This window comes from Mus musculus, chromosome 4 (genome assembly GCF_000001635.26).
Source record: "Mus musculus strain C57BL/6J chromosome 4, GRCm38.p6 C57BL/6J".
Lineage (NCBI taxonomy): Eukaryota > Metazoa > Chordata > Mammalia > Rodentia > Muridae > Mus > Mus musculus.
Window position 1 is genome coordinate 118,752,517 of NC_000070.6, and position 15,387 is coordinate 118,767,903.

At 41.1% G+C, this 15,387-nt stretch overlaps 1 protein-coding gene across 3 annotated transcripts; it reads right to left on the bottom strand.

The window, feature by feature from the left end:
• Positions 1-672: 672 nt before the first annotated feature.
• Positions 673-4,442, bottom strand: Olfr1338 (olfactory receptor 1338). 3 transcript variants are annotated; one of them, XM_006503115.2, is made up of 2 exons: positions 4,393-4,442; positions 673-2,034 (listed from the first exon to the last, which is right to left on the bottom strand). In XM_006503115.2, the coding sequence occupies exon 2, from the start codon at positions 2,024-2,026 to the stop codon at positions 1,079-1,081; it is 948 nt and encodes a 315-aa protein (XP_006503178.1). In that variant the 5' UTR covers positions 2,027-2,034; positions 4,393-4,442; the 3' UTR covers positions 673-1,078. The 3 variants fall into 3 exon arrangements, with proteins under 3 accessions (XP_006503178.1, XP_006503177.1, NP_997035.2); XM_006503114.2 differs by lacking the exon at positions 4,393-4,442 and adding an exon at positions 2,895-3,033; NM_207152.2 differs by lacking the exon at positions 4,393-4,442 and having other exon boundaries at positions 1,079-2,020.
• Positions 4,443-15,387: the final 10,945 nt, after the last annotated feature.

A 15,387-nucleotide genomic window follows, 5' to 3' on the forward strand; every position in this document is an offset into this window, starting at 1 on the left:
ATCAGACCATGGCCAAATTATAGCAGGTCTCTCTCAGATACCCCCAAGAAGATATTTAATATTTTAAAGTTTAGTCCTTTTGCTTGACAGTCTCTTGAATACTCTAAAACTAACCTGGCACATCCTGGGCTTTAGAACAATAAAGGGGTTATCTATCTCTCTGTGTCACTCTGGTCCCTCAAGTCACATTCCTGTTCTTTGACTGACTCTCCTACATGTTATTTTTTTCTCTTGGTTTACCCCTCTCTCTCCCAGGAAGTATTGCCTTCCACTTCCTATCTAGGTATTGGCCATCAGATATTTATTACAGCCAATCAGATATGGTTCTAGATTGCCTTAGGCAGATGAGAAAGAACAAATATTTACAAAATATAAGACTTGTGATGAGCCATAGAAATAACAATACCAAGATTGTGCCAGCATTTAGCTCTGTGCTGGTACAGAATTAACAATTGAATATACATCTTCACATACTGTACCCTAAAACCAATAATATGATTACATATCTATAGACAAAAATCTTTCCCCCTCCTGCTTTCAGGCTGGACCATGCTACTTGCTGTGGCTAAAAGGATGTGTAGAAAGAGATTTCATTACAGATGGTTGTGAGCCATCACATGGTTGCTGGGAATTGAACTCAGGACCGTAGGAAGAACAGTCAGTGCTCCTAACCACTGAGCCATCTCTCAAGCCTGATGTGTAGAAAGAGAATCAGGCCACTCTCAAGAAGCTGAGTCATAGTGAGGTGGTCCACTGTTCCTTTACTTCTGTTATAAAATGACATTATGGATATAAGGTTCCTTAAGGATGGAGGTGAGAACACAGAAGGTCACTCATACTCTACAACTACAAACATGAGCAGCAAATGAAATATTGCAATTATGATCCAGCAGGATGACTGATGTGTTTGGGATTGTACCTTATGTACCTTGTCAATTGAGACAGACATCTTGGTTTCATGATATTTTGTCCCAATTACTAAGTACTACAGTGGTTCAAATGCACAGGTCAGATATACCCAACAAAGACACTGTCCTTTTCTTCAATGGTGAATACTCCAGCTTCCCAGGATGCTGGTTCACCAGTCCATCCTACCAAGTCCCATTACCTTGAGAAATGCCCTCTTAATGTCCTTGTTTCTCAGACTATAGACCACAGGGTTGAGCAAGGCTGTGAAAACATTGTAAAAGAGTGAGATCTGCTTGTCTCTCTCAGGGGAGTAGCTGGAGTTTGGCCTAATGTAGATGTAAATGGCTGGAATATAGAAAAATGTGACCACAGTCAGGTGGGAGGCACAGGTAGAGAAAGCTTTACAGCGGGCCTGGGTGGACTTGATCTTGAGAATTGCCTTGGTAATGTGAATGTAGGAAGCCACAATGAGGGAAATTGGAGTAACAACCACAAAAACACTCAACACCAAGTCCACCATCTCAATGAGGTGGGTATCCATGCAAGCCAGACTACGCACTGAAGGACCTTCACAGAAATAGTGGTCAACCCTTTTGGGCCCACAATATGGCAGACTCATGGTGAAGAAAGTATGCAACAAAGAGGAAAAGGAACCACAGATCCAAGTCCCTGCTGCCAATCGTATGCACAGGCCCCAGTTGAGGATGACAGTATAGCGCAGTGGATAGCAAATTGCCACATACCGGTCATAAGCCATCACAACAAAGAGGATGCTCTCAGCTATACCCAGGGCACTGAACATATACATCTGCAGCCAGCAGCCAGCAAAGGAGATGGTCTGAGAGTGAGCAAGAAGATGCACCAACATCTGGGGCATGGTGGTAGTGACATAGCTCATATCCAACAGGGAGAGGGTACAGAGGAAAAAGTACATAGGAGTGTGCAGCTGTGTGTCCAGGCAGACCAGCATGATGATGAGTCCGTTGCCCAGGACTGAGTTCAGGTAGATGAGAAGGAAGACAATGAAGAGGATGCTGTTGGTTGTGGGATCACTGGAGAAGCCAATCAGGATGAACTCTGAAACCCAACTTTGGTTCTGCCTTGGAAACATCCACATGGTGGAGCCTGTAAGAGAATCCATTATTCTATGTATCATCTGACACATGACATCGATAGAGGCAGAAAGGGAAGATACAGGCTGAGGAGATGGCTGAAAGGTGAAGCACTGGGTGTTGTTTCAGGGAACCAGAGAGCTCAAAGTTGTATATAACTCCAGTTCCGGGTATCTGCTCTCACCTCCACAGGCTACACACATACATGGTGCACAGGAGTACATATAGGCAAAACCACATATTTGTAATATATATTATACGTAATATATAAAGTGTGTGTGGGTTATGGGATGTGGCTTCTGAGTTCAGTGGTCAGATCCTGTATACTCTTCTCAAGTTACTGAACTTCCCAGTGCCTCAGTCTCTTCATTTATCAAATAAGGCGGATGACCACCATGGCTCAGGATCATGCTGAATACCTAATGCATCTCTCATAACTCCTGGAAATACCACATAACATATGACAAGTCACATACTGTCTCACACTCTGGATCCATCTTTGGGAAGGCAGAGACATGAGATCTTGCAGCAAGTGAGCTAGTGACACTGAAATGATGAGCACTGAGTTTACCTGAGAGGCCCTGCCTCAATGAATATGGTGAGAGCAATTGAGAAAGAATCCTATGTCAGTCTCTGACCACACACATCCCCACATGCACGCATGCACACATGCTAACACAAAATCTCTCTCTCTCTCTCTCTCTCTCTCTCTCTCTCTCTCTCTCTCTCTCTCTCTCTCTCTAGCACACACACATATGTGCACACACATATATAGAGACACACACAGACACCTATACTGACACCCCCCCCCCCAGATATAACCACAAATAGATGAAGACAGAATCAATGTCAGTCAGACACAGGCTCACACACATATAGTCATATGAGTAACGACAGATGTTCTTGCATGTAGTAAGCTGCAGACACTGTAGTCGTCCCAGAGAATGCTGATGGATCCTTTAGGTGTTCAAGCAGGAAAATTCTTTCTTCTTTGTTTTCCTTCAAGGTTCCTCTCCCCACCAAAAAAAAAAAAAAAAAAAAAAAAAAAATCTGAGTGTACTGTAGATTTCAGTGATAGATTTAAAATAATTAAATTTTTGAATAAAACCTGATAAATATATTTATCATTTTAGGGTAAGCCATGGTAAAATTTCACTAAAAGAGCAGTTTCCATGAAGGGAAAAAATAATGGTAAGGAAGAAAACAAAAAAAGAAGTACTCAAAATATGTTCACAAAGACTTATAAGAGCACAAACATAACATCAGATGCTCCAGGAGAACACAGAACACTACTGAAGGCATTTCACAGAGGCAGCTGTCTATTAGGAAATGATGAGGGTAAGAGGTTTTCAGCACCATCACTCATTGGGACATTGCAGAGGACACCACAGAGCCACGCCCACCTCTGCTTCTCAGGCTCACATCCCCACACACCTACCAGCCTGGCTGCAGTGACACATTTCTAGTATTAACAAGTGTGCGTAGATCCAACGTGGAAGAAAATTAAAATGATCCCTTTAGTGTGTGCTTGGCTGTACTCCCTAAAGTTAAACAATTTAATATATTGCCCATCATTACAAATATTAAGTATAATTCTGAAACAACATATAAGCACATAGACACATACAAACAAATGTTCTAGGAGATATATGTAAAGGAAATTTCCAAACACTGTTCTAAGTAGTCTGAAGTAGGTTTCCACTCATATGATGATGAACAAGACAATGCTTAAGGCAGGAGATGTTTTTGATGGGAGTAGAAACATGAAAGAGACTTGAAGCCATCCCCAGTCTTCACCTTCCTTGTCCCAGTTCCCTCTCCTGATCAGTCTACTCCTAGTCACTTTCATAGACATCCTTTCTTTCATCCAGGTCAGGGGACCATCCTCTGTCCTGACCAGTCTACTGTTCGTTACTCTCACAGACATCCTTTGTTTTACCAAAATCAGGGAACCATTGTCTTTTCTGGCATTTTTTGTATCAGGCCATCTATGACTCTTGCCTCTATGTTTTCCTTCTTCAATGTTGTTGTTGTTTTTTAATCAAAACATTTTTCATACATGTACTTTGATCATATTCTTCCCCTCTCCCACGTCTCCCAGATCCTCCCCACTAAACTTCATGTTTTTTCTCCTCCCAAATTCTCTTTCAAGACAAAAGAGAGGGGGGCGGGGAGAGAGAGAGAGAGAGAGAGAGAGAGAGAGAGAGAGAGAGACAGAGAGAGAGAGAGAGAGAGAGAGAAAAGAAAGAAAGGAAGGAAGGAAACAATATTTAAAAAAAAAAACTAGAGGAAACAAAGAAGAAAACAAAACAAAAGCAAACCCATGGGGTCACTTTCCTGTTGGCCGACTGCTCCTGACCAAGTGGCTTACCTTGGGGTGTGACTGATATACACAGTGGGAATCTACTGGAGAAAACTGACCTCCTCATTCCTAGTGGGTATCAGTTGCAAATGAGTTCTTGTTTAGGGGTAGGACTTGGTGTCCACTTTCCTCTCTGAGGGCTGGGCATTCATCTGTGTTAACACATTCTTTATGAGACTGCTGCAGGGGTTTTTCAAGAATATTCAAGCTGGTTCTATCTGGTTCCAACTGAAAGCCTTTTAACAGCTCTGAAGCCCCATCATTTGAGGCAGGCACACTGCTCATTCCTAACCTGCCTGCTCTGTGAAGACTAAGCCTCAGGATGCAGCTGTCTCCTCCCCCTCCCCTGTCTCCCTGTGCAAATATCCATGTAAGCACACTGTGTCCTGTACACCTCTGCCTTTCTTCCATCTTAGGGTACAGCTTAGCCAGGAAGCCTTCCCTTCTGTACTACCACCTCCCACCCCTAACCCAAGTAGGATACATCCTGTATTTCTTGTTCATTAGCTGTTTACAATCTGAAGAATCCTAAAGGAGACTTTCTTCCTCTTTTATTAAGAGAATTCCCAGACAAATGAGAAAGAATTATCTACAGTAAGGTATGACTGAGTGGATGATTTCCCAACCTTTGCAATAATAAAAACAACTAATATTTATTTTGGATAATTTGTATACTCTAGGCATTGTTTAATTAAACTTAGCTTAACATCACAACAATTCACTGAAAAAAGTTTTTTTTTTTTTTTGGTTCAGGTGTTATAAGTAAAAACCTAAGACCCAGAGAAGGCAGTTTCTTCTGAATTACAAGCTTGGCATGAAAGAAGTAGGTGGAAGTTGAGGTGGTCCAACCTCAGAGTCTGGCTCTCAGTCACTGCCTGCTCTGCTGTGGCTCACAGGAATCAAGTAGAAGGTGAAGAATGCAGTCTTCAGTGTCCTCTAGTTGAGTTCACTGAGATGCTGCACCACCAGAGTTCCTAGGACAGAGCTGGACAGCTAGCCACAGTCCAGTATTCCTGATGAGATTTCCCTCCTGTCTATTCAGATAATGCTACACATGGTAGTTCTAACCACCAAACTTCCAAGCCAACATCAGAAAGGTGAAGGATTATGGATCCAAAATGATGTTCAACTATATATGGGGTTTTTAGGTGAGGCTAGGCTATAGCAGACTTACATGCATCAACCCCAAAAAAAGAAAATCATGATGGCTCTGCCCACAGAGTGCTTCAAACTGGCTCTCTGTGGTATGAGAAGTTAGCATCAGAGACAATGACCATCAGTGCTCTCTTATGCATAGGAACTAATGCTTGAGAACTTTGAACTCAGGACTATACATCCTTTATAATCATTATGATTTAAAACAGACAAACTCTCTATAAATATTCATTAAGATAATAAAAGGAGGAAGGTAGTAAGAAGGAAACAAGGTTGAGAAAGAGAAGAAGGAAGAGCAGGCAAAGGGGGAAGAGGTCTGGGAGTTTTTGATGCACAGAGGACAAGGAGATGAGTGGCTTGCCTGCTACTCACCTGCAGTCCATTGTATGTCTGAACCCACCCACAAGCCAAACACTAGTGACCACCTTACCACTTGTAAATCCAGGGATGTGTCACTCAGTGGTTGTGTTTTGGTCTTACAAGAACAATACTAAAGGGGAATTCCCCTTAAAGGAACAGAGTTGAGAGGGCCTGGAGAGGCAGCCCAGTCTCCAGAAAAATGCCAAGGTGCTATGGAGCTTGAGGGGCTGAGTATACCAATTCCTCTGCAAGGACCAGGCAGCCCTGGCTCCTGAAGGCAGTGCCTTTAAAATCCTGATTAACAAAGGCAAGCTCAGACATCTTCACCTCTTCCCAGTGGGACCAACAGCTGAGGTTTTATGACCCCGCCTCCTTTCTGAGCCTCCCCATGAGAGCTCTCAGAAAGACTCATTCCTGTTCCCAGTAGGGGTGCTAAGATGATTCCCCAGATGCTTGTCAACAAGTAAGACCCTTGGGGGCAGAGCATGAGGAAACAGCCCATGGGTGAATAGTGGGGACCTGTTCATTTCTCTAGGACTAACTGGGGGATAAGAGCAGCTCAGAGAACAGGATATGGAATATGGTCACCTGATACACAGATCAAGAATGCAAGTTCTCTTTATGATTCCCTTTATTGTTCAAACTCTGAGCCCATGCATGCAGTGATAAGACCATATTTGAGTCACACTTCTCTTCCTTCCTCAGGTACCTTGGGGGCAAACCAAAATCCTCTGTAGCTGCCAGTGGCCACGGGTTACTGGGTTCCTGAAAGGAAAGCTGGGGCTGTATGGGATAGATGGCGAGAAAAGAATGAGACCAAGACAAAGTTTCTAATCAAAGCCCAATGTTTACTTATGAGTTTGAGCTTATAAAGGGGAGGGGACCCATCCCCCACAATGCCAGGATCTTGTTCCTCCTCTCAGCAGGTAGTGGTGTCTTGGAGGAAGCAGCAGTTGTGGCAGGACAACAGACTTTACCCAGGTTGGAAGACTCCACCCTAGGTGAGCTAGCAGTCTGTGGCATACACAAAGTCTGAATCAGCCTGCTCAAGGCTTGGGGAGAAGGGCACAGTTCCTCCCTTTTTATTTATTAAAAATTAGCTGGACTGGGGCATAAGATTTACTTATGCTCCATGGTCCTGCTTGGGAATTATGGTGGTTGGTGGCTGCATCTATCTTAGGAGTGAATCTATCTTAGGAGTGAATCTATTGGGCTCTCTCTTACCCGTCTGGGAGGTCACGTGCACCTTGTTTGTTTTATTTGCACAAACATGGCTTTCTTTCTTTCTTTCTTTCTTTCTTTCTTTCTTTCTTTCTTTCTTTCTTTCTTTCTTTCTTTCTTTCTTTCCTCCTTCCTTCCTTCCTTCCTTACTTCCTTCCTTCCTTCCTCTCTCTCTCTCTCTCTCTCTCTCTCTCTCTCTCTCTTTCTTTCTTTCTTTCCTTCTTTCTTTCTTTCCATAATGTAAGGCTATTAGCCGTTCCTAGAGGGAAAACTTTCCAATGATTACAAGCTCACTAGAAGCAAACCCTTTACAATTATCAGGATGCAAAGGAAAAAAACAACCTTCCAAATCCATAATAATTCTATATGGAGTAGACAAGCCAGATTTTAATGCCTCTATAAGTTCCACAGCCTTATTGACCTTTCATAAATTTTAAGTTTAAACTATATTTTGAACAACACCTGGATAGATCTGTAATAATGTTGTTTTGGCTTAAAAATAATTCCCTGGAGGCAAGGGGAGGCAAGGCCCCCCAAAACTTCCCTAGGCATGATTTTCAAAACAAAAGAAAAGCTACACAAGCTTTAATGAGGCTGCTCTGAGCTTTGCATTAACTCAAATGTAAATATTTCTTAATCTGAGTATACTGCTTGAGTCCTGGTCCAAAGGTTATCCCTCTTGCAGTGAGGACAGATTTCAGGGGAGCAATTCTACTGTCTGTCTGCCTCTAATTTTTGGACAGTCTTTCTTAAGATGATTTATACTTAAAACATTCCTTATAACCTCAGTGCTATGAAAGCATTGCTTGTACGTACTGTAGTCCCTGGCAAGGCAGCAACCAAGGCCAAACCCTGATTATATGAGAGTCCAATTTCTGAACAAAGATGAATATATCCGAATAAGTTTGTCTTCGTTTTGTATGGCTGGATGGCCACAGCAAGCTGCATTAGTGTTCTCATAAGATAATTGTGTAACACAAGGAACCCCCTTATTTAAGGGTCTTGGAAAATTCTACTAGCTGTTTTTAGTAGTGTATCCACAAAAATCCTGAAAAAGCTCATCAGGAGCCTGTTTGAAACCAAATAAGTTCTTACTGAGATCTCCTTTCCAATCTTGGGAGGTTAAAATTTGCTTCTACCACTGTATCCAATAAAGCTTGTGTAAAAGGGGCAGCAGGCCCATACTGGCCACAGCTGTTTTTAACTTTTATTAATCTAGCAATCATCTAATTACAATATATGGATGAGTTAAGCATCATGAGCTTTCGATCAAATTGCAAACTGCAGTCAATGGAACACTGGGAACTTTAACCATAATTTTAAAGTTTCTTTTGCAATATTAGGGCATAACCATAAATTCTGGAAAGCAAAACACAATTTTAAACAATCTATTCTCTTTAAAATAAATACCAGAAGCATCATTTTTACGTTACGATGTTATAAAGTTTGGTTGCCAATTCCCATATATGAGTGCATGACAGTGAAACTTTTTTTCCCTTTTTAAAAAATTAGGTATTTTCTTCATTTACATTTCCAATGCTATCCCAAAAGTCTCCCATGCCCTTCCCCTGCCCCTCACTCCCACTTCTTGGCCCTGGCGATCCCCTGTACTTAGGCATATAAAGTTTGCAAGACCAACAGGCCTCTCTTTCCACTGATGGCCAACTAGGCCATCTTCTGATACATATGCAGCTAGAGACACGAGCTCCGGAGGGTACTGGTTAGTTCATATTGTTGTTCCACCTATAGGGTTGCAGATCCCTTTAGCTCCTTGGGTACTTTCTTTGGCTCCTCCATTGGGGTCCCTATGTTTCATCCAATAGCTGACTGTGAGCATCCACTTCTGTGCTTGCTAGGCCCCAGCATAACGTCACAAGAGAAAGCTATATCAGGGTCCTTTCAGCAAACTCTTGCTAGTGTATGCAATGGTGTCAGCGTTTGGAGGCTGATTATGGGATGGATCCCTGGATATGGCAGTCTCTAGATGGTCCATCCTTTCATCTCAGCTCCAAACTTTGTCTCTGTAACTACTTCCATGGGTGTTTTGTTCCCAATTTCAAGAAGAGGAAAAGTATCCACACTTTGGTCTTCGTTCTTCTTGAGTTTCATGTGTTTTACAAATTGTATCTTATGTCTTGGGTATTCTAAGTTTCTGGGCTAATATCCACTTATCAGTGAGTACATATCATGTGAGTTCTTTTGTGATTGGGTTACCTCACTCAGGATGATGCCCTCCAGGTCCATCCATTTGCCTAGGAATTTCATTCTTTTTAATAGCTGAGTAGTACTCCATTGTGTAAATGTACCACATTTTCTTTATCCATTCCTCTGTTGAGGGACATCTGGGTTCTTTCCAGCTTCTGGCTATTATAAATAAGGCTGCTATGAACATAGTGGAGCATGTGTCCTTCTTACCGGTTGGAACATCTGGATATATGCCCAGGAGAGGTATTGCTGGATCCTCCGGTAGTACTATGTCCAATTTTCTGAGGAACCGCCAGACTGATTTCCAGAGTGGTTGTACAAGCTTGCAATCCTACCAACAATGGAGGAGTGTTCCTCTTTCCCCAGATCCTTGCCAGCATCTGCTGTCACCTGAAATTTTGATCTTAGCCATTCTGACTGGTGTGAGGTGGAATCTCAGGGTTGTTTTAATTTTCATTTCCCTGATGATTAATGATGATGAACATTTTTTCAGGTGCTTCTCAGCCATCGGTATTCCTCAGGTGAGAATTCTTTGTTTAGCTCTGAGCCCCGTTTTTTAATGGGGTTATTTGATTTTCTGGAGTCCACCTTCTTGAGTTCTTTATATATATTGGATATTAGTCCCCTATCTGATTTCAGATAGGTAAAGATTCTTTCCAAATCTGTTGGTGGCCTTTTTGTCTTATTGGCGGTGTCTTTTGCCTTATAGAAGCTTTGTAATTTTAGGAGGTCCCATTTGTCAATTCTCAATCTTACAGCACAAGCCATTGCTGTTCTAGTCAGGAATTTTTCCCCTGTGCCCATATCTTCGAGGCTTTCCCCTACTTTCTCCTCTATAAATTTCAGTGTCTCTGGTTTTATGTGGAGTTCCTTGATCCACTTAGATTTGACCTCAGTACAAGGAGATAGGAATGGATCAATTCGCATTCTTCTACATGATAACCACCAGTTGTGCCAGCAACATTTGTTGAAAATGCTCTTTTTCCACTGGATGGTTTTATCTCCCTTGTCAAAGATCAAGTGACCATAGGTGTGTGGGTTCATTTCTGGGTCTTCAATTCTATTCCATTGGTCTACTTGTCTGTTGCTATACCAGTACATGCAGTTTTTATCACAATTGCTCTGTAGTACAGCTTTAGGTCAGCCATGGTGATTCCCCCAGAGGTTCTTTTATCCTTGAGAAGAGTTTTGCTATCCTAGGGTTTTTGTTATTCCAGATGAATTTGCAGATTGCTCTTTCTAATTCGTTGAAGAATTGAGTTGGAATTTTGATGGGGATTGCATTGAATCTGTAGATTGCTTTTGGCAAGATAGCCATTTTTAAAATGTTGATCCTGCCAATCCATGAGCATGGGAGATCTTTCCATCTTCTTTAATTTCTTTCTTCAGAGACTTGAAGTTCTTATCATATAGATCTTTAACTTACTTTGAGTCACACCAAGGTATTTTATATTATTTGTGACTATTGAGAAGGGTGTTGTTTCCCTAATTTCTTTCTCAGCCTGTTTATCCTTTGTGTACAGAAAGGCCATTGACTTGTTTGAGTTAATTTTATATCCAGCTACTTCACCGAAGCTGTTTATCAGGTTTAGGAGTTCTCAGATGGAATTTTTAGGGTCACATATATATACTATCATATCATCTGCAAAAAGTGATATTTTGACTTCTTCTTTTCCAATTTGCATCCCCTTGATCTCCTTTTGTTGTCTAATTGCTCTGGCTAGGACTTCAAGTACAATGTTGAATAGGTAGGGAGAAAGTGGGCAGCCTTGTTTAGTCCCTGATTTTAGTGGGATTGCTTCCAGCTTCTCACCATTTACTTTGATGTTGGCTACTGGTTTGCTGTAGATTGCTTTTATCATGTTTAGGTATGGGCCTTGAATTCCTGATCTTCCCAAGACTTTTATCATGAATGGGTGTTGGATTTTGTCAAATGCTTTCTCAGCATCTAACAAGATGATCATGTGGTTTTTGTCTTTGAGTTTGTTTATATAATGGATTACGTTGATGGATTTCCATATATTAAACCATCCCTGCATCCCTGGAATGAAACCTACTTGGTCAGGATGGATGATTGCTTTAATGTGTTCTTGGATTCGGTTAGCGAGAATTTTATTGAGTATTTTTGCATCGATATTCATGAGGGAAATTGGTTTGAAGTTCTCTATCTTTGTTGGGTCTTTCTGTGGTTTAGGTATCAGAGTAATTGTGGCTTCATAGAATGAATTGTGTAGAGTACCTTCTGCTTCTATTTTGTGGAATAGTTTGTGAAGAACTGGAATTAGATCTTCTTTGAAGGTCTGATAGAACTCTGCACTAAACCCATCTGGTCCTGGGCTTCTTTTGGTTGGGAGACTATTAATGACTGATTCTATTTCTTTAGGGGATATAGGACTGTTTAGATCATTAACCTGATCCTGATTTAACTCTGGTACCTGATATCTGTCTAGAAATTTGTCCATTTCATTCAGTTTTTCCAGTTTTGTTGAGTATAGCCTTTTGTAGAAGGTTCTGATGGTGTTTTGGATTTCTTCAGGATCTGTTGTTATGTTTCCCTTTTCATTTCTGATTTTGTTAATTAGGATGCTGACCCTGTGCCCTCTAGTGAGTCTGGTTAAGGTTTATCTATATTGTTGATTTTCTCAAAGAACCATCTCCTCATTTGGTTGATTCTTTGAATAGTTCTTCTTGTTTCCACTTGGTTGATTTTGCCCCTGAGTTGGATTATTTCCTGCCGTCTACTCCTCTTGGGTGAATTTGCTTCCTTTTGTTCTAGAGCTTTTAGGTATGTTGTATAGCTGCTAGTGTGTGCTCTCTCTAGTTTCTTTTTGGAGGCACTCAGAGCTTGAGTTTCCCTCTTAGAAATGCTTTCATTGTGTCCCATAAGTTTGGGTATGTCGTGGCTTCATTTTCATTAAACTCTAAAAAGTCTTTAATTTCTTTCTTTATTCCTTCCTTGACCAACATATCATTGAGAAGAGTGTTGTTCAGTTTTCGCATGAATGTTGGCTTTCTATTATTTATTTTGTTATTGAAGATTAGCCTTAGTCCATGGTGATTTGATAGGATTCATGGGACAATTTCAATATTTTTGTATCTGTTGAGGTCTGTTTTGTGACCAATTATATGGTCAATTTTGGAGAATGTACCATGAGGTGCTGAGAAGAAGGTATATCAGGTATATCCTTTTGTTTTAGGATAAAATGTTCTGTAGATATCTGTTAAATCCATTTGTTTCATAACTTCTGTTAGTTTCACTGTGTCCCTGTTTAGTTTCTGTTTCCACGATCTGTCCATTGATGAAAGTGGTGTGTTGAAGTCTCCCACTATTATTATGTTCTTTGAGCTTTACTAAAGTTTCTTTAATGAATATGGCTGCCCTTGCATTTGGAGCATAGATATTCAGAATTGAGAGTTCCTCTTGGAAGATTTTACTTTTGATGAGTATGAAGTGTCCCTCCTTGTCTTTTTTGATGACTTTGGGTTGGAAGTCGATTTTATTAGATATATTAGAATGGCTACTCCAGCTTGTTTCTTCCTACCATTTGCTTGGAAAATTGTTTTCCAGCCTTTCATTCTGAGGTAGTGTCTATCTTTTTCTCTGAGATAAGTTTCCTGTAAGCAGCAAAATGTTGGGTCTTGTTTGTGTAGCCAGTCTGTTAGTCTATGTCTTTTATTGGAGAGTTGAGTCCATTAATATTATGAGATATTAAGAAAAAGTAATTGTTGCTTCCTATTATTTTTGTTGTTAAAGTTGGCATTCTGTTCTTGTGGCTGTCTTCTTTTAGGTTTGTTAAGGGATTACCTTCTTGCTTTTTCTAGGACGTGGTTTCCGTCCTTGTATTGGTTTTTTTTCTGTTATTATCCTTTGAAGTCCTGGATTCATGGAAAGATAATATGTGAATTTGGTTTTGTCGTGGAATACTTTGGTTTCTCCATCTATGGTAATTGAGAGTTTGGCTGGGTATAGTAGCCTGGGCTGGCATTTGTGTTCCCTTAGTGTCCGTACAACATCTGTCCAGGCCCTTCTGGCTTTCATAGTCTCTGTTGAAAAGTCTGGTGTAATTCTGATAGGCTTGCCTTTATATGTTACTTGACCTTTTTCCCTTACTGCTTTTAGCATTCTATCTTTATTTAGTGCATTTGTTGTTCTAATTATTATGTGTTGGGAGGAATTTCTTTTCTGGCCCAGTCTATTTGGAGTTGTAGGCTTCTTGTATGTTCATGGGCATCTCTTTCTTTAGGTTTGGGAAGTTTTCTTCTATAATCTTGTTGAAGATATTTGCCGGTCCTTTGAGTTGAAAATCTTCATTCTCATCTACTCCTATTATCCATAGGTTTGGTCTTCTCATTGTGTCCTGGATTTCCTGGATGTTTTGAGTTAGGATCTTTTTGTATTTTCCATTTTCTTTGATTGTTGTGCCGATGTTCTCTATGGAATCTTTTGCACCTGAGATTCTCTCTTCCATCTCTTGTATTCTGTTGCTGATGCTTGCATCTATGGTTCCACATTTCTTTCCTAGGTTTTCTATCTCCAGTGTTGCCTCACTTAGGGTTTTCTTCATTGTGTCTACGCCCCTTTTTAGGTCTAGTATGGTTTTGTTCATTTCCATCACCTGTTTGGATGTGTTTTCCTATTTTTCTTTAAGGACTTCTACTTGTTTGGATGTGTTTTCTTGTTTTTCTTTAAGGACTTCTACCTGTTTGGTTGTGTTTTCCTGTTTTTCTTTAAGGACTTTAGCAGTGTTCTCCTGTATTTCTTTAAGTGAGTTATTAAAGTCCTTCTTGATGTCCTCTACCATCATCATGAGATATGCTTTTAAATATGGGTCTAGCTTTTTGGGTGTGTTGGGGTGCCCAGGACTGGGCAAGGTGAGAGTGCTGTGTTCTGATGATCATGAGTGGTCTCGATTTCTGTTAGTAAGATTCTTGCTTTTGCCTTTCACCATCTGGTAATCTCTGTAGTTAGTTGTTATAGTTGTCTCTGGTTAGAGCTTGTTCCTCTTGTGATTCTCTTAGCCTCTATCAGCAGACCTGGGAAACTAGCTCTCTCCTCTAAGTTTCAGTGGTCAGAGCACTCTCTGCAGGCAAGCTCTCCTCTTACAGGGAAGGTGCACAGATATCTGGTGTTCGGACCTGCCTCCTGGCAGAAGATGAAGGCCTGAAACAGGCCCTGTCCCAGAATCTGTTAGCTTCTGTAGTCCACACTCTCACCTGCACAGAGTAGTCTCAGAGGGATCCGGGAACCAAGATGACGCCCCCAGGTGCTCCAGCAAAGCCGTCCTTGGTGGGGTGGACACCTCTCCTCTGTCAGGGAAGGTGCCCAGATGTCTGGAGCCCGAAATTAGGTCTGCCTCAGAAGCTGTCCTCTAGGGACTTTGGGGGTGTCCACTGACTCTGCGCCCAGGAGACCCGGTTCTGGAGCCAACCGGAAGGGATTTGTGACCCTGGTCAGGCCGGCTTCCCTAATGCTGTCTCAGGTCCCTTGCGATTGGTTTGGAACAGAAGTTGTGTTCCATTCACCAGTGGTCCTAAGTTCGTGTGGAGAGTCCTCTAAGGGACCTTAGGGGTGTCCGCTGACTCTGCGCCCAAGGTGACCCAGTGCTGGCCGACAGTGCAACTTTTAATACTTACTAAAGAGATAATGTTTTAAATCTTATCCCTTATATGTTTAGTTTCTAGGATAAGAATTACATGAAATATTATCCCAATTTAGAAGTATCTTTAGAGACCTGGTTTCTTGTGCTGGTTCATATCACATGTTGTTGTTTAAAATGACTCCAACCCTGAGTTACACCTTTTAAATCATGCCCAATAACTTATAAGCCAATACTCTATGACCAAAGCATGCAGATTATATTTATACCTTTAAGACCAGTAAGAAACCAAATGAAGCGACTGCATGAATCTTACATATTTAGATCAAAGAATTTTTACTTTTTCTAGCTATAATTTCAAGAAAAAAGGCACTTTGTCATTTGCTGAGTCCAATAATCACAATTGCAGAGATTTTTCTAGGAGAAAATAACTATCAGCTTATTTGCCTTAGAACTAAGAAACTGC